Source organism: Scyliorhinus canicula, chromosome 2 (assembly GCF_902713615.1).
Source record: "Scyliorhinus canicula chromosome 2, sScyCan1.1, whole genome shotgun sequence".
Classification (NCBI taxonomy): Eukaryota; Metazoa; Chordata; class Chondrichthyes; order Carcharhiniformes; family Scyliorhinidae; genus Scyliorhinus; species Scyliorhinus canicula.
In genome coordinates, this window is record NC_052147.1 from 140,383,406 (window position 1) to 140,409,237 (window position 25,832).

Genomic DNA, 25,832 nt, shown 5'->3' on the forward strand with positions numbered 1-25,832 from the left:
CACCACCTTCTGACCCTGGGACAAGTGAGCTACCGACTGAATGTACAGCTGACAGGGCGGTACGGCTGCACAGTGGTTAGCACTGCTGCCTCACAGTGCCAAGGACCCGGGTTCAATTCTGATTTTGGGTTACTATCTGTGTGGAGTTTGCACGTTCTCCCCGTGTGTGCATGGGTTTCCTCCGTGTGCTCCGGTTTCCTCCCACAGTCCAAAGATGTGCAAGTTAGGTGGATTGGTCGTGCAAATCCAAAAATTAGGTGTGGTTACGGAGATAGGGCAAGGGAGTGGCCTAGGAAGGCTGCGCTTTCGGAGGGTTGGTGCAGACTCGATGGGCTGATTGGCCTCCGAATGCACTGTAGGAATTCTATGATTCCATGTATATGAGGAGGGAGAAAACTAAAATGCATGGCAAGTCGATTAAGTGCTTTTTTGTTTATTCATTTGAGCATTGCTGGCTAGGCCAACATTTATAGCCCATTTCTAATTGCCCTTGAGTAGTTGGTGATGAGCTACCTTCTTGAACCGCTGCAGTCCATGTGGTGTAGGGACTCCCACAGTGCTGTTAGGGATGGAGTTCCTTCCAGGATGTTGACCCAGCGACAGTGAAGAACGCCGGGTACTCCTGTATCCTCCACAGTCCAAAGATTTGCAGGTTAGGTGGATTGGCCATTGTAAATTGCCCTATTAGTGTCTAATGGTTAGGTGGGATTACAGGGTTAGGCGGGGGAGTGGGCATGGGCAGAGTGCTCTTTTGGAGGATCAGTACGGACTTGGGCCAAATGATCTTCTGCATTGGAGGGATTCAATGATGATGTTTGCAAGTCAGGATAGTGAGTGGCTAGGAGGAAAACGTCCAGGTAGTGTTTTCCCATGTGTCTGCTGCCTTTGTGCTTCTATATGACAGTGGCCATGGGTTTGAAAGATGCTTCTGCTTCTTCTCCAGCTTTCTGCTCTAAAGGGTACAGAATGAGACCTGGGTAGCTCCCTTGATTGTAAATATATATGTAAAATTGTCCTGAAATGTGAAACAGTGCTAGAATTGAACATTGTTGAATATCCATTGAATTGCAACTATTGTGTGTGATATGTTCAGTGTTTTCTTTTAATAGCATAGCTGTCATTCCCACGGCTCTTCAGATATACTTCATATAGTTCACATTGTTTCATAATCTTATCAGCCTTCCATTGCGGGAAAGCCCATTGTATTTCTGCGTCTTTGTATCGGATTTGCAGCATACAAACAGGCCAATCTGCCCAGCTGGTGTTCATGCTTCCTCCTCCTGCTTTCTCTCTCCCAGTCTACGTATCCATCTATTGGGGTGGCACGGTAGCACAATGATTAGCACTGCTGCCTCAACTCCAGGGACCCGGGTTCAATTCCAGTCACGGGTGACTGCCTGTGTGGAGTTTGCATTTTCTCCCCGTGCCTGCATGGATTTCCTTCGATTCCTCTCACAGTGCAAAGATGTGCAGGTTAAGTGGATTGGCCAAGCTAAATGACCTTGGTGTCCAAAAAGGTTAGGTGGGCTTAAGTAGGGTGCTTTTTCCAAGGGCCGGTGCAGACTCGATGGGCTGAATGGCATCCTTCTGGACTGTAAATTCTATGATATATTCCTCCCTTTTGCTTTTTCCTTGCTTGATGGTCTCCTTTTATTCCATTCTCAGAGCAGCAAGATGGGCATGGAAGCTGTACTCACGCTCCTGGATGCCTCGTCAGAGACTTCGTCCTGTGTCGTCAGCCTCTCTGGTAACCAGGCCTTGCGGCTGCCGCTGATGGAGTGTGTGCAGCTGGTGGGTATTTGATCGTCTCCCTGTCGGAGTTTCTTGCTGAGAGCAGGCAGGCAATTCTGTAAACCTTTATTTTGAGTCAGCGCCTCCTCCCTCCATTCACCTCCTTGGTAAATCACAATCCCATTCGCATGATGCCAACCACCAATGTTTTGGACCAAAGAACGATAGATCAGAGTGGTTTCTAAATTATGAGAAGTTTGGAACTGTGGAGCAGCAGAGGGATTTAGGAGTCCATGCGTGGAGATCTACTAGTTATAATGGAATGTTAGCCTTTATTTCAAGGGGGCTGGAGTTCAAAAGGGTTGAAGATCATGTTACAATACTATGGAACTCTGGGTACACTGCCTCTAGAGTATTGTGTTCAGTTCTAGGCACCATACCTCAGTAAGAATTTATTGCCCTTGGAGGCGGTGCGATGAGAGGTTCACTGAATGATACCGGAGCTTTTGGATACTGATGAGGACGATGGCACATCAGGTGTCAACAGCAGCAGTAGCCAGAGCGGTGGTACCATGGCTGGGTCTACTGTACAGAGGAGGGGGCAAAGCTTACTAGAGCAATACTAATTAGGGATTCAATAGTCAGGGGCTCAGATAGATGCTCCTGTGGTCGCGAAAGAGACTCCAGGATGGTGTGTTGCCTCCCTGGTGCCAGGGTCATGGATGTCTCTGAGCGGGTACAGGACATCCTGAAATGGGAGGGCACACAAGCAGATAGCATTGTCCACGTTGGTACAAATGACATATGCAGGAAGAGCAGCAAGGTCCTGCAAAGACATTACAGGGACTTGGGTTGGAAGGTAAAAAGCAGGACCTCTAGGGTAGTAATTTCAGATTACTCCCCGTGCCATGTGCTAGTGAGGCTAGGAACAGAGAGATACTACAGTTGAACATGTGTCTAAAGAGCTGGTGCAGGGAGGAGTGCTTCATACATAGAACATAGAACATAGAACAGTACAGCACAGAACAGGCCCTTCGGCCCTCAATGTTGTGCCGAGCAATGATCAACCTACTCAGAACATACTTAAACCCACATAACCAGTATACCCATAACCCAACAACCCCCCCATTAACCTTACACTACGGGCAATTTAGCATGGCCAATCCACCTAACCCGCACATCTTTGGACTGTGGGAGGAAACCGGAGCACCCGGAGGAAACCCACGCACACGCAGGGAGGACGTGCAGACTCCACACAGACAGTGACCCAGCCGGGAATCGAACCTGGGACCCTGGAGCTGTGAAGCATTGATGCTAACCACCATGCTACCGTGAGGCCCATACGTGGATCATCGGGATGTCTTCCAGGGAAGGTGGGACCTATACAAGCAGGGCGGGTTGCACCTAAACTGGAGGGGCATCAATATCCTGGTCAGGAGGTTTGCTAATATGGTTCGGGAGGGTTTAAGCTAGTACGGCATGGGGCCTTGGAACTGGAGCAGCAGGCCAGCAAGTGTAGAGACTGGGGATGAGCTTGAGACTTAAGACAAATATAGCAAAGAGGGAGAGCAGGCAGAGGGAAGTCTCTGATCTCAGTGGGTGTGGAGATCTGGATGTGTTTGCTTCAACTCAAGAAGTATAACCATTAAGACCGATGAACTTAGAGCTTGATTAATGTGGGGAATTATGATATTGTTGCTATTACGGAGACATAGATAAAGGAGGGACAGGACTGGCAACTTAATGTTCCGGGACATAAATGTTTTAGACGAGACAGAGGGGGGTAACAGAACGGGTGGGGAAGTTGCATTGCTGGTTGGAGAACATATCACAGCTGTGGTGAGGGAGGATATCTTGGAGGGATGCTGCAGTGAGGCATTATGGGTAGAGCTCACAAATAGGAAGGGTGCAATCACGATGTTGGGGTTGTACTATAGGTCTCCCAACAGCCAGCTGGATACTGAGGAACAGATATGTAGTCAGAATCAAGAAAGGTGTGAAAATAGCAGGGTTGTTGTGGTGGGTGATTTTAATTTCCCCTATATTGACTGGGATTCCTTAGTGCCAGAGGTTCAAATGGAGAGCAAGAGCTGGAGAATGAGATTGGGAGCGGCTGATTGAGGGTAAATCCACATTTGATATATGGAGTCTTTTAGAGTGCAGGACAGGCATGTCCCTGTGAAAATGAGGGACAGAAATGGCAGGATTAGGGAACCATGGATGATGGGAAATTATGAGACTAATCAAAAAGAAAAAGGAAGCTTACATACAGTCTGGGCAACTAAAAACAGATAAAGCTTTTGAAGAATACAGGGAAAGAAGGAACAAACACAAACGGGGAATTCGGAGGGCTAAAAGAGGCCATGAAATGTCATTGGCAAGCAGGGTCAAGGAAAGTCCCAAGGCCTTTTATTCATACATAAGGAACAAGAGGGTAGCTCTCGAAAGAGTAGGCCTATTCAAGGACAAAGGAGGCAAGTTATGTGTGGAGTCAGGTAGTGGGTGAGATCCTCAATGAGTACGTTGCATCGGTATTCACCAAGGAGAGAGATATGACGGATGTTGAGTTCGGGATCGGTCTGCGAATACTCTAGGATATGTCCGCATAATGAAGGAGGAAGTTTTGGGTATCTTAAAATGCATTGAGGTAGACAAGTCCCCTGGGCCAGATGGGATATATCCCAGGTTACTGTGGGAGGCAGGAGAGGAAATAGCTGGGGTCTTGACAGATATCTTTGCGTCATCTTTAACGACAGGCGAGATTCCAGAGGAGTGGATAACAGCCAATGTTATCCCTTTTGTTTAAGAAGGGAAGCAGGAATAATCCAGGTAATCATAGGCTGGTGAGTCTGAAGTCAGTGGTGGGGAAGCTGTTGGAGAAGATACGGAGAGACAGGATTAATTCACATTTGGACTTGTTAGTGATAAGCAACATGGATTTGTGCGGGGAAGGTCATGTGTCACCAACTTGATGAGGTGACAATTAATTGATGAAGCAAAGGCTGTGGATGTTGTCTACATGGACTTCAAGGTAAGGCGTTTAACAAGGTTCCTCGTGGAATACTGGTTCAAAAGGTAAAGTCACATGGGATTCAGGGTGTGCAAACTAGATGGATAAAGAACTGGCTTGGCAACAGGAGACAGAGAGTAACAGTGGAAGGGAGTTTTTCAGAACGGAAATCTGTAACAAAGAACAAAGAAAAGTACAGCACAGGAACAGACCCGTAGGCCCTCCAAGCCTGTGCTGATTATGAAAGAAAAACCTTCTGCCCTCACTCGGTGGGTATTCCTCTATTTACTCCCTATTCGTGTACCCATCCAGATGCTTCTTAAATGTTGCTAATGTGTCTGCTTCCACCACATCCTCTGGCAGCGCGATCCAGGCACCCACCACTTTGTGTTTAAAAAAACGTACCCCGCACATCTCCCTTAAACTTTTCCCCTCTCACCTTGAACCTGTGCTCCCTTGGAATTGACACTTCCACCCTTGGAAAAAGCCTCTGACAATCCACCCTATCTATGCCCCTGTCAGATCTCCCCTCAGCCTCATCATTCCAGTGAAAACAATCCTAATTTATTCAACCTCTCCTCATAGCCAACACCCTTGAAACTACGTAACATTCTCTCCAAAGCTTCCACGTCTTTGTGATAATGTGGTGACCAGAACTGCACACAATACTCCAAATACGGCCCAAAAAAGGTTTTAAATAGCTGCAACATGATTTCCCAACTCCTGTACTCAGTGCCCCTGCTGATGAAGGCAAGCATGCCATATGCCTTCTTAATCACCAAGTGGTTTATCACAGGGATAAGTGCTAGTACCACTGTTGTTTGTAATATATCTAAATGATCTGGAAGAAAGGGTAAATGGTCTGATTAGCAAGTTTGCAGATGACACTGAGACAGGTGGGGTTGCAGATAGTAAAGGGGACAGCAAACTATAGATAGATTGGAGAGTTAGGCAGAGAAATGGCAGATGGTGTTCAATACGGACAAATGCGAGATGGTGCATTTTGGAAGATCAAGTTTGGGTGTGAATTATACAGTACACAGTAAATGGTAAAACCCTTAGGGGCATTGACATACAGAGGGATCTGGGCATTCAGGTCCATAGTTCCATGAAAGTGGCAATGCAGGTGGGTAAGGTGGTCAAGAAACTTTAGTCAGGCCACATTTGGAATATTGCATGCAGTTCTGGCCACCACACTACCAGAAGGTCGTAGATGCTTTGGAGAGAGTGCAAAGAATGTTTATCAAGCCATTGCCTGGTCTGGAGGGTGTTAGCTATGAGGAGAATTTGCATAAACTCGGATTGTTTTTGTTGGAGTTTAATTTTTAACACTTTGGCTAAAGAAGGCGATTTCTCAATTTCTTCATTTTGTTTTGCTTGAAGACCAAGGACGTTCAAAAAGCAATGAATGAGAAGAGGTTTGATGAAGCCATCGTTTTGCGTGGCAGGTAAGAGTTCCGGTTCTGATTTTCCTTATCCATATCCTGGGTATCTTCAGACAGGCACAAACGAGGCAGCCAATTTGTATACTGCAAAATCCCACAAATCGTGATCTGATCATCTTTTTTGATGATGTTGATTGAAGGATAAATGTTGGCCATGTGCCCTTGGAGAAGTCCCCTGTCATGCTTCAAAATAGTGTTGGGGAATCTAGTAGATCCACATTGAAAAGGCGGGTGAAGCCTCAAGTTAATGCCTCATCTGAAACACAGAACTTTCCTTTCCCTTCCATCCGAAGCCCCTATGGTTCAGTCAGCGGCTCCTTTCAACACTGTCTCTTGGTTAGCAACATATTTTCTTTTTACGTTTTGACTTTAAAAATGGCACCATTCTTATGATTTGATTTGAAACAATATTGAGCAGCTTTGACCTTTTTTAAGTTTAAAATTTTACATTCTGGGTCAGGAAACAGAACTTCCCGGGATAGAGTCTGAGTCAGGTCCCGTGAAGAAGCTGATGTAACACAACGTCCTCTCGACCCATTGAGCTTATTAATTTCTCCCAACTCCATCCCCGTGACAGGCTATTTACACGGGCGAGTGGTTTATGAAGATTGTGATTCCTTTTTAAGCAACTGGAGACAACATTTGCTGTCTAATTAACACTTCGGGGACCAGTGGATGGAGAACACTACTCCCTTAGGCAGTATAAAGAGAGCTTTACTCCATATCTCAACATGGCTGAATGGGTAGCACTCTTACCTCTAAATCTAGAAGATTGTGGGTTCAAGTCCCACCCAGGAGGCTGGGGCAAAAATCCAAGGTGAAACTCCCAGTGCTGAGGGAATACTATCCAGCCAAAGGTGTTATTTTTTTCAGAGAAGAAAACTGAGGCACTTTCTCCTCTGAGGCAGGTGCAAAATTTCCCAAGGGATTGTTTTGAAAAGAAGCAGTCTCCCCAGTGGGCTGTGCTGACCAAAATGTCCACAAAATGGACATTATCACACTATTTGTGGTTTGAGCACAAATTGATGGCCGGAGTTTCTACATTACCTGATGCAGCAATATAGAGGGGGATGCATCCTGTATCTGGGATGTTGAACTTTCTGGGGCTAAAGACCAGATCGTCCTGTAACTGAGCATAATGATTAGCCAGAAAACGCACCCATAAAAATGACAATAACCTGTCAACAAAAATAGAATGAGTTTGTGGATAGAAGTGAAAACTCAGACGCACCGTGCATGCTAATAAGCTAACCCAACACACTCAAGTAGGAAGATCCACTCTCCCCTAAAATGGGACATTTAAGGAATTCTCCCTTTACTGTTCCTGAGCTCAGACTGCTTGCTGGGGTGATGTATATAGGGCTTTGCTTTACTGTACCTGAACTTTGCCCAGTGAATTTAAAGAAGTAAAAAATGCAGCACTACAATCACACCAAATGTTTTGGGACACAATCCAAGTTGTCCCGAAATCCTAATGGAGGACCCTATTATTCCCTTTCCCACAGGAGCTTTGAGAATAACTGGAACATCTACAAGCTGCTGGCTCACCAGAAACCTGCGCTGACCAAGGTAAGCTCACAGGTTCAAAGCGTTTATATTCCCACCTCATTGGGCCTCTCACATTTGGTGCAGCCTTCACTACGGAAACCCCAGGTCGCCCTCATACTCAGCTGCCATTTGAATCCTGCACTGAAGGAAATCCATCACGTGAGGTGAGATGGAATATTATGATCACAGTTGGTGCTATAACTGGACGGGAAGAGCCAAGAATGGAATACTGGCTCAAAAGATTGCAGGCTCGATTCTCCGTTTGGGAGACTAAGTCCCCACGCCGGCCTTTTTAATGTTCTTGGTGGTGTTTTACGCCAGGGAAATTGGTGCAAAATGGCCACCGATTCCCTGCACCGAGGGGGGGGCCTAGCAGCCAGGCAGCGTAGCGCTCCCGGAGCTTTGCCGGGTCTGTGACTGCGCAAGCGCATGGCGGCGGCCTGCAGCGGCCGCCCGGTGCTTCATGGCGGACACAGCCTGCGGACCCGGTCCGCAAAAAATGGTCCCCCACTTTGGCCGGCTCGCGCGCCCCAGACTGCGCCTCCACAGTGTCCCCAGCCCCGAATATTGCCCCCCCCTGCCTGCCGATTAACCCTCCCCCGACTGTGGCGCCGTTGGACTGAGTCCACAGCCGCCATGCTGAGTTCCCGACGGGTGAGACCACACATGTCCCATGCCGTCGGGAACTCAGCCGGTCGGGGACGGAGCATTGCGGTGCAGGCCTCAGGCAATGGCCTGGAGCATCGCGAAAGCGGCGCCTCCCCCGATTTCATCATCATCGGGGATTCTCTGCCCCGTCGTCAAATGCGATTTCGCCATCAGGGATCGGAGAATCCAGCCCTGTAATTTTTACTTTTTATTAGAAACGCGGAGGAACAGAGTCACAGGTCCGTTAATAACTTTTTGCAACAAGAGAAAAACATTTATTAAACATGAAAAATTGTATCACAATACTTGATCCCCCCCCTTAGCTTGACAAATACACATTGATAAGATTAACACGGATTCCAAAGTACATCTTAAGCTACAGTTGTCTCAGTAACACAAAGTCCCTTGAAGCAGGCAGATTGGCTGTGGTCAAATAAACACACTCCACTCTGAACATCAAATGAATGTCTGTTGTTGTCTCCTTGGAATCTCCCAGATGATTATCACATGATAGTTTCCAAACTCCACTCCCGAAAATATGCTCTAAAATCTTCTTTCACAATAATGTTTTCCATTAGCTGTTTGCATTCTGAAATCCAGTCCAAGTTTTCCAAATAGCTCTTTTAAACAACGGTTCTGCTCCTTTTTAGCAGTGAACAAAGAAAAGAACAAAGAAAAGTATAGCACAGGAACAGGTCCTTCAGTCCTCCAAGCCTGCGCCAACCATGCTGCCCGTCAAAACTAAAATCTTCTGCACTTCTGGGATCCATATCCCTCTATTCCCATCCTATTCATGTATTTGTCAAGATACCCCTTAAACTACAGTGACTCCAGTATCCAGGTTTTACACCATTCCCTTTAGGATTTTCTTGTCTTGACTGTTGTACAATCTGTTCACAATTGCTTTAACTCTTGATCCCCAAATTCTATTAGAATGCATCATACTTTTGATTTTCCTCTGAAGTCTGCTTTATCACTTTAAATCCGGTTACTGCAATTGTCTCTAACTCAGAGCACTTTGTTTACTATTCTTTGAATTTTTTGAACAATACTTTGGTCTCTGTTCTCTTAACTTCAGTAATCTTAAGACATTCTCTCTGTCCCAATTCCCTGGTTAGCTGGATTGTAACTGGTTCCTTGGGAAGTTTGCCTCTGTGTAGCTCCCTTGTCCTATATAGCTTCTCCTGGCAGACTTGAGAGATGCTCACTCCTCGGTGCCCTGTCTCCAACTGTTAACAAATTCAGCTAAATCTAAGAACAAAGAAAATCTCTTCTCTCTGGAAAGTGGTCACCTGTTGTTAAGGAACAACTTATCCTTCTCTCGGCTTTTATTTACTCTTCACGCTGCAACCCTCTCTAAGCATAATAGAATCACAGTGGGACCTTAACCAACCCCCACACATATGAACACCATTGTCCAAAATGAATCTAACTATTGGTTTCTCCCTTCTAGGCACAGAAACATAAAATTAAACTCACTTAAAACTAATCCTTATTTCTATTGTTTGCTAATGCAAATCTAAATTCCTTAAAATTACTTTTGTTTTCCTAACAGGCAGGCACAGCGAGGGTATAAAGTGCTGGGTACAGGGGTGGGGTTGGATAAAGTACTGCTGCAGCTCACCCCACTAAGTGATTATATTATCCTATACCTGGGTCGGAATTCTCCGCTCCCGGGAAAAATCGAGAGGCCCGTCGTGAAACTCGGCCGAGTTTCACGACGGCCTCCGAGGTCGCTCCTGGTCCCTTATTCTCCCCTCCCGGCCGGGCTAGCAGCGGCGCTCTGTAAATCTCGGCCGCGGGGGCGTCGCGCCGAGAATGACGTGGCCGGCACGCCTAATGACGTCAGCCGCGCATGCGCAGGTTGGCTGGCTCCAACCCGCGCATGCGCGGCTGACGTCATGACGCTGACGGCATGAACCCGCGCATGCGTGGTGGCCGTCTTTCCCCTCAGCCGCCCCGCAAGACGTGGCGGCTTGATCTTGCGGGGCGGCGGAGGGGAAATAGTGCGTCCGATTTGGATGATGGCCCGACGATCGGTGGGCACCGATCGCGGGCCTGTCCCCTCCCGAGCACAGTCGTGGTGCTGTTTCCTTTCTAGACCACCTACAAGCCCCAAACGGGCTTCTCACTCCCGTTTCACGACGGCAGCGACCAGGTGTGTTTGCCACCGTCGTGAAACGGGCGCGAACGGCAGGCCGCTCGGCCCATCCGGAGAATCGCCGTGAAAAACGGCGAGCGCCGATTCTTCCGGGGGGGGGGGGGGAAATCGCGCGGGGGGGCGTGAATTTTGTCGGGGGGCCCTCCCGCGGAGAATCGCGCCCTTGGTCTCACGGGTTACCGAACCACGCACCAGTATTTCTGTGTGTTTTGCAAAGAAGTGCAAGTTATTTTACAGTTGGATTGAGCTCTGGTTAGACTCCCATCTGGAGATCTGCAGTCAGTTCTGGACACCGCCCTGGATTTAATTGTCTTCGTGTGCATGTGGTGCACACTCACTGGAATTACACTGGGGCCAGAAGGGTTAAATTATGGCACCAGGTTGCATAGACAGGACTTGTATAGCTTTGAGTACAGAAGATTACGGTGTGATCTAATCAAGTTGTTTAAGAGGATTTAAGGACTTAATAGGGCAGGTAGAGGTAAATTATTTTCTGTGATGAGTGAGTCCAGAACTAGGGGACAGAACCTTAACATTGGAGCCAGGCTGCTTGGGGGTGATTTTGGGACACATTTCTGCACACAAAATGTCCTGGAAATCTGGAACTTTTTCCTCTCCAAAAAGCAATTGAGGCTGGAGGAAGGGTTCAATTGAATGTTTCAGAACCAAGATTGATGGATTTGTGTGAGGTAAAGGTGTCAAGGGAACCAGGATAGGTAAATGGAGTTAAGATACAGATGAGTTATAATTTAATTGAATAGGGATCGGACAGGCTTGAGGGGCTAAGTTGCCTTTTCTTGTTCCTATGATCATAAGCTAACCGGAGTTGAAGGCGCACCCCTCCATGGTGCATCCCGATTCCACCTACTTACTTTTTTAAGTTTCAAAAATAGGAACCTTGGTCAGTATTCTGTTACCCTTACCCGAGACCAACTAGGATACACCCTTACATTTCCTCCAGCACAGATGGGAAGATGAAGTTTCTTTATCTGCATGTCTTGGTAATGGAGACTTAGGATGGAATTTTCCTGCAGTTCTGCCATGGGTTTCTCCGAGGCGAGGGGTGCATTTAGCAGGGAAACCCCTGTTGGCGACTTCTTCTGTTCCTGCATATTATGGCCTTATGTTGCCTACGATTCTTTTGTCAATCAACTTAAATCAGTGTCCTCTGGAACTCGATCTCCTGCTCTGTTACTGGATAGCAGTGCGCTGTTCCACCTCAATGTTTTGCTGTCCCATCAAGGCAGCAAGGCAGTGCTATGGTGGCTATCTTAGCTCCTACACCGGAGGTACCCGGTTACAGTAGATCTGTAGGTCTAGTAGTAGACTGGCCTCTAATTGAGAAGTCTCAAATTGTGGGTATCCTCCTCGCCATCACAACGCAACAAAGCTTTCCCTCCAAGCAGTATGCAACGCCCTTGTTGATATGTCTCTGTCTTTTGCCTACCCGACAGAGTAATTTCAACTTTGCCATCGTGAATATTGGAGCGCCGGCAGCGGGGATGAACGCAGCTGTCCGTTCGGCGGTTCGAGTTGGGCTGTCGGCGGGTCACACTGTCTACACCGTTAGTGATGGGCTGGAAGGATTTGCTGCAGGGCAGGTAAGTGGCTTCATTGTTCCGGGAAGACCCAGCCCTACAATCTGGTTCATGTGAATGCTGGGAGGAATGGGATCAACAAGGCAGTGGCAGATGATTAACTATGTCCAGGTGACATTGGCGGATCTCCTGTGGCATTGCTCACGGTGACAGAGGAGGCACTGTCCAGTCTGCATAGAAGGTGCAGCTCTCCTCTGGCATACTCACAAATTTTCAGATGTGGTGAGTTAAGATGTAGTTCAATTTTAACACATCTCCTGTAGCATTACTCACAGCGTTGGAAGATGCCATGTGTTTATGTACGTGCCAACAAATCTCCTGTGGCATGCTCTGAATGAGTGTGTCATCAACATAGTGTTGATGTTTCAGGATGTAAATGAGAAACTTGCATAAAGCATCCAGCGGAATTCTAAGATAATTTTGCAACGTGTACTCCTTGTCTTTTTCCTACAGATTAAGGAGGTTAACTGGCGTGATGTTGGAGGTTGGACAGGACAAGGTGGCTCACTGCTGGGCACAAAACGGTAGCATTGTCTTTTTAACACACCTATATGTCGACAAGAAGCATGGTATCATAATCTCCACTGGTATCAGCTTTGTCTTGGAACTCTCTCACTTATTGAGTCAGAGGATTGTGGGGTCAAATTCCACACGAGGACACACGCCTGTACTCCTAGTGCAATATTGAGGGGGTGCTGCACTGCCAGACATGCTGAGTGAGGCCCAGGCCCTCTCTGCCCCCTCGGGTGACTGTGAAAGGCCTCTGGGTACTATTTTGAACAGCAGGGAGGGTCTCCCTGAACGGTCCTTCACTGCTGAAATTGGACCATCTGGCTGCTTGTGGGAGCTTACGGTCTGCAAATTGGCAGGCACATTCCCCTGCAGGGGAAGAAATGAATCATACTGAGATGCAGTGAGAGATATGATGAAGTGCTTCTTTTCTTCCTCCTTTGTTTTACATTCTCTGTAAGCACATGTGTGGCGGCAGCAAATTCCGCCTTGAAAATCATTTTAGCTCAGTCCTGCCAGTGTTCACCTAATGACCACACGCAGAAAAGCATCTTTAAAATTATGAAGGGGTGCAATAGGCTAGACACAGGGCGGATGTTTCCATGTGGGGGAACTCAAAACCAGGGGCTTTGGTGGTAAATAATTAGTAATAAATCGCGCAATGAATTGAAGAGAGACATTTTTATCCAGAGAAAGTGATTTGAATGATCAAAAAACAAAATACTTAATCCTACCAATTACTTAAAAGAATAGAAAGGGTAGATGCAGATATGACGCTCCCCCTGGTTGGGGAGTCTAGAACCGGGTGCGGCGGGGGTGGGGGGCACAATTTGAAAATAAAGGGGGATGCTGATTAGAATCGAGATGAGGAGAAATGTCTTTACTCAGACGGTTATAAATCATTGGAACCCCAGAGGGTTGTGGAAGTTCAGCCATTGTGTTTGTTTAAAGCCGAGATCGATAGATTCTGATTAATAATAACGTAAAGGGTTATGGGGATAGTGAGGGTAAAAGGTATTGAAGTGTTCGATCAGCCATGATCACATTGAATGGTGGAACAGACTGAACGGCTGAATGGCCTACTTCCTATTACAGAGAGTGGCTGAGGTAAATAGCGTAGATATATTTCAGGGGAAGCTGGATGACTACATGAAGGAATACAAGAAGAAATAGAGGATAAGGTGAAAGTGTTAGATAAAGGAAGTTGTAAGGGGGCTGGTGTGGAGCATGAACACTTCTGTGCTGTGTTTCTATTCATGTCCCTCATCGGTGGTACCGTTCCAACAGCCAGAACCAGCTGTTTCTCAGCATTCTCCTCTCGACTTAATTTACACTTCCTTTGTCCAAATTTATCTTCCGCCTTTGCATCCCTTTTGTTTGCAGGACACTCCCTGAAAAGTGCATGGAACCGCTCGTGAAACAGATCCGCAGTTATCGTATTCACGCCATCCTCATTATTGGTGGATTCGAGGTGAGATGTTACACGTTTTTGTTAGAGTCAGAGAACCTCCAGGCTCTCTTCCCTACAACTCAGACAAAATCCTGCCAGCGTTCACGGGCATTTGCTCACTGCCCTGTTCGTCCATACCAGCCTCCCCGAACAGGCGCCGGAATGTGGCGACTAGGGGCTTTTCACAGTAACTTAATTGAAGCCTACTCGTGACAATAAGCGATTTTCATGTCATTTCACTTCTTTGCCGAGCTGCCCATTCCTCACTCTTGCAGCACATGAAGCTGCTGACAGGGGGCGATGCTGAGCTCGCAGTGAACATTGCTCAGCGTTGCCGCCTGCTGACCTAGACTAGTACTGCAGCCACAATGACAGGAATGACATGTGAGTTGCATTTTACTTTTTTTGTGCAGAAATTCCAGAAGCACCAGCACATGCAGCTGGTGACATTTGCCTGGACCGTGAGATACGGCTGATTGTTTGACCAAGCTTGAGCCTGATCTTTACACAGTCCATACTTGCGATATGAGTGGGTGTGTCGGTGGAGATGGCTTCAAATCCCCATTCCAGGGACCAGAGCACGTAAATTAGGCTGGCATTAAGGCTGTCATATAATTATAACATCAACCATTCAGCTCGCAGATTTTTAATCCCCTCCGTCTCGACATTTCTCACCCTTCTGAAATCAAGACTATCAGGCTTTTCTAACCTGATTGCTTCATTCTCAAGGAACCACCAAACCTACGCGTTCGCCTACAAGCCTCGTTAATTGAAATTCAAAACTTGGTGTCATCTATGCCTGTTTCTTCTTCGCTCCCTCTTTATGAACCACAGTGGCCTCCTCCAGCACAAGGCCCAGAGACCCCATCTTGTTTTTTTACAGCGGAGGCCCATGTAGTTATTTCTGAGACTAAAGTAGAGCTCTCACCGCGGTGACTTGGGGGGGCGCATTCACCAGCATGATCTTCTCCTTCCTCGGCAGGCCTTCGTAGCAGCCCTGCAGCTGACCGAAGGACGAGGACGATTCGAGGAGCTCTGCATCCCCATGTGTGTCATCCCGGCAACCATCAGCAACAATGTACCGGGCACCGATTTCAGCCTTGGCTGCGACACTGCGGTCAATGCCGCAATGGAGGTAAGCAGAGTGGTTCAATGGAGCATGGGTGGGAATAGGAGGGGGGCACTCAACGCATCGAGCCCGTTGCATAGGAACAGCAGGAGACCTGTACTACCTCAATTCGGTCATGGCCAATCTGAGTGATGGGGAACAGGCCCAAGGATCAGAGTGATGCGGAGGTAAAGCCTGGGATATGAGAGATGGAGAATGAAACCTGGGATTAGAGAGATGGAAAACAAAGCCTGGGATTAGAGGGATGGGGTAACAAGACCTGGGATTGGAGAGATAGGTGGAAACGAGGCCTGGGATTGGAGGGATGGGGAAGACGAGGCCTGGGATTGGAGGGATGGGGGAACAAGGCCTGGATTTAGAGGGATAGGGGAACAAGGCCTAGGATTGGAGAGATGGGGGAACGAGGCCTGGATTTAGAGGAATGGGGGAACGAGGCCTGGATTTATAGGGATGGGGTAACAAGACTTGGGATTAGAGAGTTGGGGGGAAACGAGGCCTGGGATTAGAGGGATGGGGAAAACGAGGCCTGGGATTGGAAGGATGGGGAACAAGGCCTGGATTTAGAGGAATGGGGGAACGAGGCCTGGATTTAGAGGAGTAGGGGAAGGAGGCCGAGGATTGGAGAGATGGGGGATCGAGGCCTGAATTTAGAGGGATGGGGGAACGAGGCCTAGGATTGGAGGGATGGGGGAATGAGGCCTGGGATTGAAGGGATGGAGAATGCAGTGAATCGCCACAGCCTTGGAAAGAGTTGGGATGGAGCTGGTAAGGATCATAACTGGGATAAAGTCAATTGTGGGTACAGTCCTCACCACATCTACCAGATATGTTTGTGCTCATACAATTACCTGCAACATGCAGTGGTGGCTCCTTGCATCAAAGTGCCTGATATTATCGTCTAAAGGGGATTGAGTTGATGCCACGTTTTTCACCCAATGAAATCTCATTGCACCCTTCAAAGGGAGAGAAGGTAAACATTTGGAGTAGGGTTAATCAGGGAGAATGTAGGGCAGTGGGGAAGAGCTGAATCAATTCTGGATCTGAAGGATGTCTGGTCCATGCTTATTGACCTGTGTGTTACTGATCTATGTCTTTTGCTAGACTTGTGACCGTATCAAGCAGTCTGCATCAGGAACCAAGCGGCGAGTCTTCATCGTGGAGACCATGGGAGGTTATTGTGGCTACCTGGCCTCCGCAACTGCCCTGACTGTTGGAGCTGATGCCGCCTACATCTACGAAGACCCCATTAATATTCATGACCTGACGGTACGTTTGTGAGATGCAAAACCTGACTAAGTGAAAGAGGTATGTGGTGGCAGAGGGGGAAGCGATGTGATAGGATAAAGTAATTCCTTTGGACCTGCTGCTGTGTTTACTGTATATTCTCCTGAGGCCATTTGTAGACCCTCAACAGTCCTCTCCCGTCCTCCACACCATCCGAGTGGCAATGCTATGATAGAAAACTATTTGACTGCTTGAGGCATCACAGCCAATCTAACATCAGCACTGAGGCATTTGTATCAGGAACTCCATTGATTGCGAATGAGACAAAACCCTATATGATGGTTTCTTTACCTTTCTAGCCGCCAGTGGCAAATTGTAGTTTCTCAATTTCCTGCCTCCTACCCAATTTCATGAAAAGCCCTTCTTGCTCAGATTGACACTTTGAAAGAGCTACTATTTATCCCACTCCCCTTGATCTTGCCTCATAACTCTGAATATTGATTCCTTTTCATGTATATTCTGTTCGATTTGGAAAGATACAATTGAATCTGCTTCCATCGTCCTTCCAGGCAGCACATTCCAGATCTGAATAAGTCGTTGGAGTATGTTTTTTAAAAAAACACTCTCTCTGGTTCTTCCACCAATTATATCCAGTCTGTGCCCTCTGGTTACCAACCTTCTTGCCAGTGGAAGCCAAAACCCCATCAAGCTTCTGTGGTTTTCCCCTCTGGGCTGCGCCCTCAGGGAGGGGGATCTGTCGGAAAGCACTCCGTTTCCTTGCTCCTCATCTTCTGACGCTTTGTCACTGCAGGCTAACGTGGAGCATCTAACCGGGAAAATGAAGACGACAATCCAGAGGGGTCTCGTGCTGAGGTATGATCTCACTGGAAAATCCGAGAGGAGGGTATGGGGCTGGTGATGCCAAGGAACGGGCGTGCTTCTCTGCTGTCCTGCTCACCTACTTAGTTGCCAGCCATGGCTCAGTAGGTAGCTCTCATCTCTGAGTCAGAGTCGTGGGTTCGAATCCCATCCAGAGACTTGAGTGTACAATCTAGGCTGAGGGAGCGCTACAGTGTCAGGGGTGCTGTCATTCAGATAAGAGGAGATTTTAATCTTCATATAGAATAAACAAATCAAACTGGCAAATGTAGCGTGAAGGAGAATTCATCAATTGTATTTGGGAAAGTTTCTTTGATCAATGGGTTTTGGAACCAACCTTAGAAAAGGCTATTCTAGACCTGGTATTGTGTAACGAGACAGGATTAATTAATGATCATATGGTAAAGGATCCTTGAGACAGGAATGATCACACCATAGGAGAATTCCAATTCTGCTTCAAGATGAGAAATTTGGATTTGAAATCATTGTTTTAAATTTGAGGAGATATTTCAGAACTTTCAACAAAGATCTATTCCGTTGAGACAACAAAAACACCACAAGAAAGATTCACCATCCATGGCTAACTAAGGAAGTTAAGAATGGTATCAAATTGAACAAAAAGATGTGCAATGCTGCAAGGATAAGTAGTAGTTCACGAAATTGGAACATTTTGGAAATCCGAGAACAATTACTAAAAAGTAATAAAAAGTGAGAAATTGGAGTACAGGAATAATCATTCAAGAAATATAAAAACAGAAATATATAAAGGAAGTGTTGGTCACTTAGAGGACGAACTGGGGAATTAATAACGGGAAACAAGAAAACGGCGGAAACTTTGAACTTTGAATTGGATTGGATTGGTTTATTGTCACGTGTATCGAGGTACAGTAAAAAGTATTTTTCTGCGAGCAGCTCAACAGATTATTAAGTACATGAAAATAAAATAAAAATAAAATACATAATAGGGCAACACAAGGTACACAATGTAACTACATAAGCACTGGCAACACAAGGTACACAATGTAACTACATAAGCACCGGCAACACAAGGTACACAATGTGTAAACACCAGCATCGGATGAAGCGTACAGTGGTATAGTGTTAATCAGGTCAGTCCATAGAGGGACGTTTAGAAGTCTGGTAACAGTGGGGTAGAAGCTGTTTTTGAGCCTGTTCGTGCGTGTTCTCAGACTTTTGTATCTCCTGCCCGATGGAAGAAGTTGGAAGAGTGAGTAAGTCGGGCGGGAGGTGTAGACAGTCGATGGATGGGAGGCAGGTTTGTGTGATGGATGGGCTTCGTTCACGACTCTCTGAAGTTTCTTCCGGTCTTGGGCCTATCAGTTGCCCTACCAGGCTGTGATGAAACCAGATAGGATGCTTTCTATGGTGCATCTGTAAAAGTTGGTCAGAGTTAATGTGGAATTTCCTTAGTTTCCTGAGGAAGTGTAGGCACTGCTGTGCTTTCTTGGTGGTAGTGTCGACGTGGGTGGACCAGCTCACCCCTTTGGTGATGTGTACCCCTAGGAATTTGAAGCTGCTAACCATCTCCACCTCGGCCTCGTTGATGCTGACAGGGGTGTGTATAGTACTTTGCTTCCTGAAGTCAATGATCAGCTCTTTAGTTTTGCTGGCTTTGAGGGGTAGATTGTTGTCGCTGCACCACTCCACTAGGTTCTCTATCTCCCTCCTGTATTCTGACTCGTCGTTATCCAAGATCCGGCCCACTATGGTTGCACCGTCAGGAAACTTGTAGATGGAGTTTGGACCAAATTTTGCCACGCAGTCGTGTGTGTACAGGGAGTAGAGTAGGGGGCTAAGTACACAGCTTTGCGGGGCCCCGGTATTGAGGACAGTTGTGAAGGAGGTATTGTAGTTTATTCTTACTAATTGTGGTCTGTGGATCAGAACGCCGAGGATCCAGTTGCAGAGTGAGGAGCCAAGTCCCAGGTTTTGGAGCTTTGATATGAGCTTGGCTGGGATTATGGTGTTGAAGGGCTGTAGTCAATAAATAGGAGTCTGATGTCGGAGTCCTTGCTGACGAGATGCTCGAGGGAAGAGTGTGTGTTCAGGGAGATGGCATCTGCTGTGGACCGGTTGTGGCGGTACGCAAATTGCAGTGGATCAAGGCATTCTGGGAGTATGGAGTTGATGCACTTCATGACCAACCTCTCGAAGCACTTCATTACGACTGAAGTCAGGGCCACCCGCCAATAGTCATTGAGACACATTGCCTGGTTCTTCTTTGGCACCGGTATAATAATGGTCTTCTTAAAGCAGGTGGAGACCTCGGAGCGGAGTAGGGACAGGTTAAGGATGTATCTGTCTTCACAGTGAAAATTCCAGAAAGTATATTAAGTAAAATAATTAATATTTAAAATGCGCCAAAATAAAAGGTTTTTAAAGAAAAAAAAGCAATTAACTTTATTAATTAATATTTTAAAGTAGAAACTTTACATGAAACACATTTATTTGAAAAACAAAGTAACTCAGTTTAAAGAAAAAAAAGCAATTAACTTTTATTAATTAATATTTTAAAGTAGAAACTTTACATGAAACACATTTATTTGAAAAACAAAGTAACTCAGTTTAAAGAAAAAAAAGCAATTAACTTTTATTAATTAATATTTTAAAGTAGAAACTTCACATGAAACGCATGTTGTGCCGAGCAATGATCACCCTACTCAAGTCAACGTATCCGCCCTATACCAGTAACCCAACAGCCCCCCCCCCCCCCCCCCCAATTAACCTTAAAATGTAAAAAAAAATGTTAACATTTTTTTATGACTTGATCTTGGTGGGCCGCATAAAGACCTTTGGCGGGCCGCATGCGGCCCGCGGGCCGTAGTTTGCCTACCCCTGCTGTAGAGATAGTGGATGCATTGGTTATAGTACTCTTCCAAAATGTCCTCAATTATGTAAGGACCCAACGGATTGAAAAACCACAAATGTAACACCACTATTCAAGAAAGGAGGGAGACAGAAAGCAGGTAACTATAGGAAGTTAGTCTAAGATAATCACTGGGGAAATGATTAGGGAAGTCATGGCAGGATATTTTGAAAATCATTATACAATCTGGCAGAGTCAGCATGGTTAGTGTTTGGAATTCTCTTCCCGGAGAGCAGTAGAAGCTGGATCATCGAATATCTTCAAGGCTGAGTTAGACAGAATATTGACCAACAAATGAGTCGAAGGATGTGAAGTGGAGGCCACAGTCGGGTCAGCTATGATCTTATTGAATGATGGAGCCGGCTCGATGGGCTGAATGGCCTACTCTTGCTCATATTTCTTATGATACTTTCAACCAATCTGCCCTCGGGTAGCTGTAAAAGATCCCGTGGGACCACTTAGAAGAGCTGGGGAACTCTCCTCAATATTTAGCCCTCAGGAACATCACCAAAGTAGATTATCAGGCCATTATCACACTGCTGTTTGTGGGAATTTGCTGTATACATATTGGCTGCCATGTTTCCTACATTGCAACACTGACCACATTTCACTGCATTGGCTGTAAGTGCTGTGGGGTGTCCAGAGGTTGTGAAAGGCACTATATAAATACAAACCTGTCTTTATGGACAGGGAATTATTTTGTCAACTGAATAATTCCTTCTGAATGAGCTCTCCCTCTGCCCATCTTTGCCGAGAGGTGAGTGAGACAACCGGCTCTCGGCCATCTCAACCCTGCCATTTAAACTAGGGACTTTCCCCGGTGTTAAACAAGAACACTGTGAATGAGCCGGTGAAACTCCCAAAGCTGCTTTCCCACCTCCAACGTTAAGCTAAGCTCTCAGCCTTGCTGCGAAACCTGAATTCCGCGTTCGCATCAGCAATGGTGTGGCTGCACTCAGGCTCCAGTGGTGCCATTCTCCAGTTAGCCACTAGAAGGTGCCAGTGAGCTGCCGAGGAATTGTGTGCTTCCCTCTGTTTCACCTCGGGAGTAACTCACCACACGGGAATTTTACTTGTTTTTCTTTAAATAAGATTGTGCTGCATTTGCCTCTTCCTGTTCAGTGACAGATGTCTTCTGTTTTTAGAGCTGAGATGAAAGGACTGCCGAGTTCCAGATACAAGGCTGCTCTAATCATTGCTACAGACTGTTCCCTTTGACAAAGTGACCAGTCTTCCACAAAGCTGTTTTCCACCGGCAGATTTTACTGGCAGCAATCGGGTTTGGGCAAGAGATTTCCAGCCCCTACCTCCCGTCTCCACTCATTTCTTCGTCAAAAACCTGTCATGGTCTCAGCGGCTCCTCTGCTGGCTGAAGTGGCCGCAATTTTCTGCCAAACCCCCCACTCCTAAAAAGCAAGATCAGTTAACTCAACAGTGACTGGTCTAATTGCTTCAGCACAGCTTCCAACTCTAGTCTCACACACGGGCCTGGTTATTGCCCAGTCAGTGCTCCAGCACACTGGGCCTGGTTATTGCCCAGTCAGTGCTCCAGCACACTGGGCCTGGTTATTGCCCAGTCAGTGCTCCAGCACACTGGGCCTGGTTATTGCCCAGTCAGTGCTCCAGCACACTGGGCCTGGTTATTGCCCAGTCAGTGCTCCAGCACACTGGGCCTGGTTATTGCCCAGTCAGTGCTCCAGCACACTGGGCCTGGTTATTGCCCAGTCAGTGCTCCAGCACACTGGGCCTGGTTATTGCCCAGTCAGTGCTCCAGCACACTGGGCCTGGTTATTGCCCAGTCAGTGCTCCAGCACACTGGGCCTGGTTATTGCCCAGTCAGTGCTCCAGCGCACTGGGCCCTGGTTATTGCCCAGTCAGTGCTCCAGCACACTGGGCCTGGTTATTGTCCAGTCAGTGCTCCAGCACACTGGGCCTGGTTATTGCCCAGTCAGTGCTCCAGCACACTGGGCCCTGGTTATTGCCCAGTCAGAGCTCCAGCACACTGGGCCTGGTTATTGCCCAGTCAGTGCTCCAGCACACTGGGCCTGGTTATTGCCCAGTCAGTGCTCCAGCACACTGGGCCTGGTTATTGCCCAGTCAGTGCTCCAGCACACTGGGCCTGGTTATTGCCCAGTCAGTGCTTCAGCACACTGGGCCTGGTTATTGCCCAGTCAGTGCTCCAGCACACTGGGCCTGGTTATTGCCCAGTCAGTGCTCCAGCACACTGGGCCTGGTTATTGCCCAGTCAGTGCTCCAGCACACTGGGCCTGGTTATTGCCCAGTCAGTGCTCCAGCACACTGGGCCTGGTTATTGCCCAGTCAGTGCTCCAGCACACTGGGCCTGGTTATTGCCCAGTCAGTGCTCCAGCACACTGGGCCTGGTTATTGCCCAGTCAGTGCTCCAGCACACTGGGCCTGGTTATTGCCCAGTCAGTGCTCCAGCACACTGGGCCTGGTTATTGCCCAGTCAGTGCTCCAGCACACTGGGCCTGGTTATTGCCCAGTCAGTGCTCCAGCACACTGGGCCTGGTTATTGCCCAGTCAGTGCTCCAGCACACTGGGCCTGGTTATTGCCCAGTCAGTGCTCCAGCACACTGGGCCTGGTTATTGCCCAGTCAGTGCTCCAGCACACTGGGCCTGGTTATTGCCCAGTCAGTGCTCCAGCACACTGGGCCTGGTTATTGCCCAGTCAGTGCTCCAGCACACTGGGCCTGGTTATTGCCCAGTCAGTGCTCCAGCACACTGGGCCTGGTTATTGCCCAGTCAGTGCTCCAGCACACTGGGCCTGGTTATTGCCCAGTCAGTGCTCCAGCACACTGGGCCTGGTTATTGCCCAGTCAGTGCTCCAGCACACTGGGCCTGGTTATTGCCCAGTCAGTGCTCCAGCACACTGGGCCTGGTTATTGCCCAGTCAGTGCTCCAGCACACTGGGCCTGGTTATTGCCCAGTCAGTGCTCCAGCACACTAGGCCTGGTTATTGCCCAGTCAGTGCTCCAGCACACTGGGCCTGGTTATTGCCCAGTCAGTGCTCCAGCACACTGGGCCTGGTTATTGCCCAGTCAGTGCTCCAGCACACTGGGCCTGGTTATTGCCCAGTCAGTGCTCCAGCACACTGGGCCCTGGTTATTGCCCAGTCAGTGCTCCAGCACACTGGGCCTGGTTATTGCCCAGTCAGTGCTCCAGCACACTGGGCCTGGTTATTGCCCAGTCAGTGCTCCAGCACACTGGGCCTGGTTATTGCCCAGTCAGTGCTCCAGCACACTGGGCCTGGTTATTGCCCAGTCAGTGCTCCAGCACACTGGGCCTGGTTATTGCCCAGTCAGTGCTCCAGCACACTGGGCCTGGTTATTGCCCAGTCAGTGCTCCAGCACACTGGGCCTGGTTATTGCCCAGTCAGTGCTCCAGCACACTGGGCCTGGTTATTGCCCAGTCAGTGCTCCAGCACACTGGGCCTGGTTATTGCCCAGTCAGTGCTCCAGCACACTGGGCCTGGTTATTGCCCAGTCAGTGCTCCAGCACACTGGCCTGGTTATTGCCCAGTCAGTGCTCCAGCACACTGGGCCTGGTTATTGCCCAGTCAGTGCTCCAGCACACTGGGCCTGGTTATTGCCCAGTCAGTGCTCCAGCGCACTGGGCCCTGGTTATTGCCCAGTCAGTGCTCCAGCACACTGGGCCTGGTTATTGCCCAGTCAGTGCTCCAGCACACTGGGCCTGGTTATTGCCCAGTCAGTGCTCCAGCACACTGGGCCTGGTTATTGCCCAGTCAGTGCTCCAGCACACTGGGCCTGGTTATTGCCCAGTCAGTGCTCCAGCACACTAGGCCTGGTTATTGTCCAGTCAGTGCTTCAGCACACTGGGCCTGGGTATTGCCCAGTCAGTGCTCCAGCACACTGGGCCTGGTTATTGCCCAGTCAGTGCTCCAGCACACTGGGCCCTGGTTATTGCCCAGTCAGTGCTCCAGCACACTGGGCCCTGGTTATTGCCCAGTCAGTGCTCCAGCACACTGGGCCTGGTTATTGCCCAGTCAGTGCTCCAGCGCACTGGGCCTGGTTATTGCCCAGTCAGTGCTCCAGCACACTGGGCCCTGGTTATTGCCCAGTCAGTGCTCCAGCACACTGGGCCTGGTTATTGCCCAGTCAGTGCTCCAGCACACTGGGCCTGGTTATTGCCCAGTCAGTGCTCCAGCACACTGGGCCTGGTTATTGCCCAGTCAGTGCTCCAGCACACTGGGCCTGGTTATTGCCCAGTCAGTGCTCCAGCACACTGGGCCTGGTTATTGCCCAGTCAGTGCTCCAGCACACTGGGCCTGGTTATTGCCCAGTCAGTGCTCCAGCGCACTGGGCCTGGTTATTGCCCAGTCAGTGCTCCAGCGCACTGGGCCTGGTTATTGCCCAGTCAGTGCTCCAGCACACTGGGCCTGGTTATTGCCCAGTCAGTGCTCCAGCACACTGGGCCTGGTTATTGCCCAGTCAGTGCTCCAGCACACTGGGCCTGGTTATTGCCCAGTCAGTGCTCCAGCACACTGGGCCTGGTTATTGCCCAGTCAGTGCTCCAGCACACTGGGCCTGGTTATTGCCCAGTCAGTGCTCCAGCACACTGGGCCTGGTTATTGCCCAGTCAGTGCTCCAGCACACTGGGCCTGGTTATTGCCCAGTCAGTGCTCCAGCACACTGGGCCTGGTTATTGCCCAGTCAGTGCTCCAGCACACTGGCCCTGGTTATTGCCCAGTCAGTGCTCCAGCACACTGGGCCTGGTTATTGCCCAGTCAGTGCTCCAGCACACTGGGCCTGGTTATTGCCCAGTCAGTGCTCCAGCACACTGGGCCTGGTTATTGCCCAGTCAGTGCTCCAGCACACTGGGCCTGGTTATTGCCCAGTCAGTGCTCCAGCACACTGGGCCTGGTTATTGCCCAGTCAGTGCTCCAGCACACTGGGCCTGGTTATTGCCCAGTCAGTGCTCCAGCACACTGGGCCTGGTTATTGCCCAGTCAGTGCTCCAGCACACTGGGCCTGGTTATTGCCCAGTCAGTGCTCCAGCACACTGGGCCTGGTTATTGCCCAGTCAGTGCTCCAGCACACTGGGCCCTGGTTATTGCCCAGTCAGTGCTCCAGCACACTGGGCCTGGTTATTGCCCAGTCAGTGCTCCAGCACACTGGGCCTGGTTATTGCCCAGTCAGTGCTCCAGCACACTGGGCCCTGGTTATTGCCCAGTCAGTGCTCCAGCACACTGGGCCCTGGTTATTGCCCAGTCAGTGCTCCAGCACACTGGGCCTGGTTATTGCCCAGTCAGTGCTCCAGCACACTGGGCCTGGTTATTGCCCAGTCAGTGCTCCAGCACACTGGGCCTGGTTATTGCCCAGTCAGTGCTCCAGCACACTGGGCCTGGTTATTGCCCAGTCAGTGCTCCAGCACACTGGGCCTGGTTATTGCCCAGTCAGTGCTCCAGCACACTGGGCCTGGTTATTGCCCAGTCAGTGCTCCAGCACACTGGGCCTGGTTATTGCCCAGTCAGTGCTCCAGCACACTGGGCCCTGGTTATTGCCCAGTCAGTGCTCCAGCACACTGGGCCTGGTTATTGCCCAGTCAGTGCTCCAGCACACTGGGCCTGGTTA

The 25,832-nt window shown here is 48.7% G+C and overlaps 1 protein-coding gene across 1 annotated transcript in view; it reads left to right on the forward strand.

Moving 5' to 3' along the window:
• The window catches only part of LOC119958632 (ATP-dependent 6-phosphofructokinase, liver type-like), an 88,363-nt gene that overhangs the window by 52,518 nt on the left and 10,013 nt on the right, over positions 1–25,832 (forward strand). The window contains exons 10-18 of the mRNA XM_038787152.1: positions 1,666–1,791; positions 6,125–6,189; positions 7,692–7,755; positions 11,998–12,144; positions 12,595–12,665; positions 14,035–14,122; positions 15,084–15,236; positions 16,332–16,496; positions 17,266–17,327. Coding sequence (XP_038643080.1) covers positions 1,666–1,791; positions 6,125–6,189; positions 7,692–7,755; positions 11,998–12,144; positions 12,595–12,665; positions 14,035–14,122; positions 15,084–15,236; positions 16,332–16,496; positions 17,266–17,327 — 941 coding nt within the window. The remainder of the gene's footprint in view (positions 1–1,665; positions 1,792–6,124; positions 6,190–7,691; positions 7,756–11,997; positions 12,145–12,594; positions 12,666–14,034; positions 14,123–15,083; positions 15,237–16,331; positions 16,497–17,265; positions 17,328–25,832) is intronic.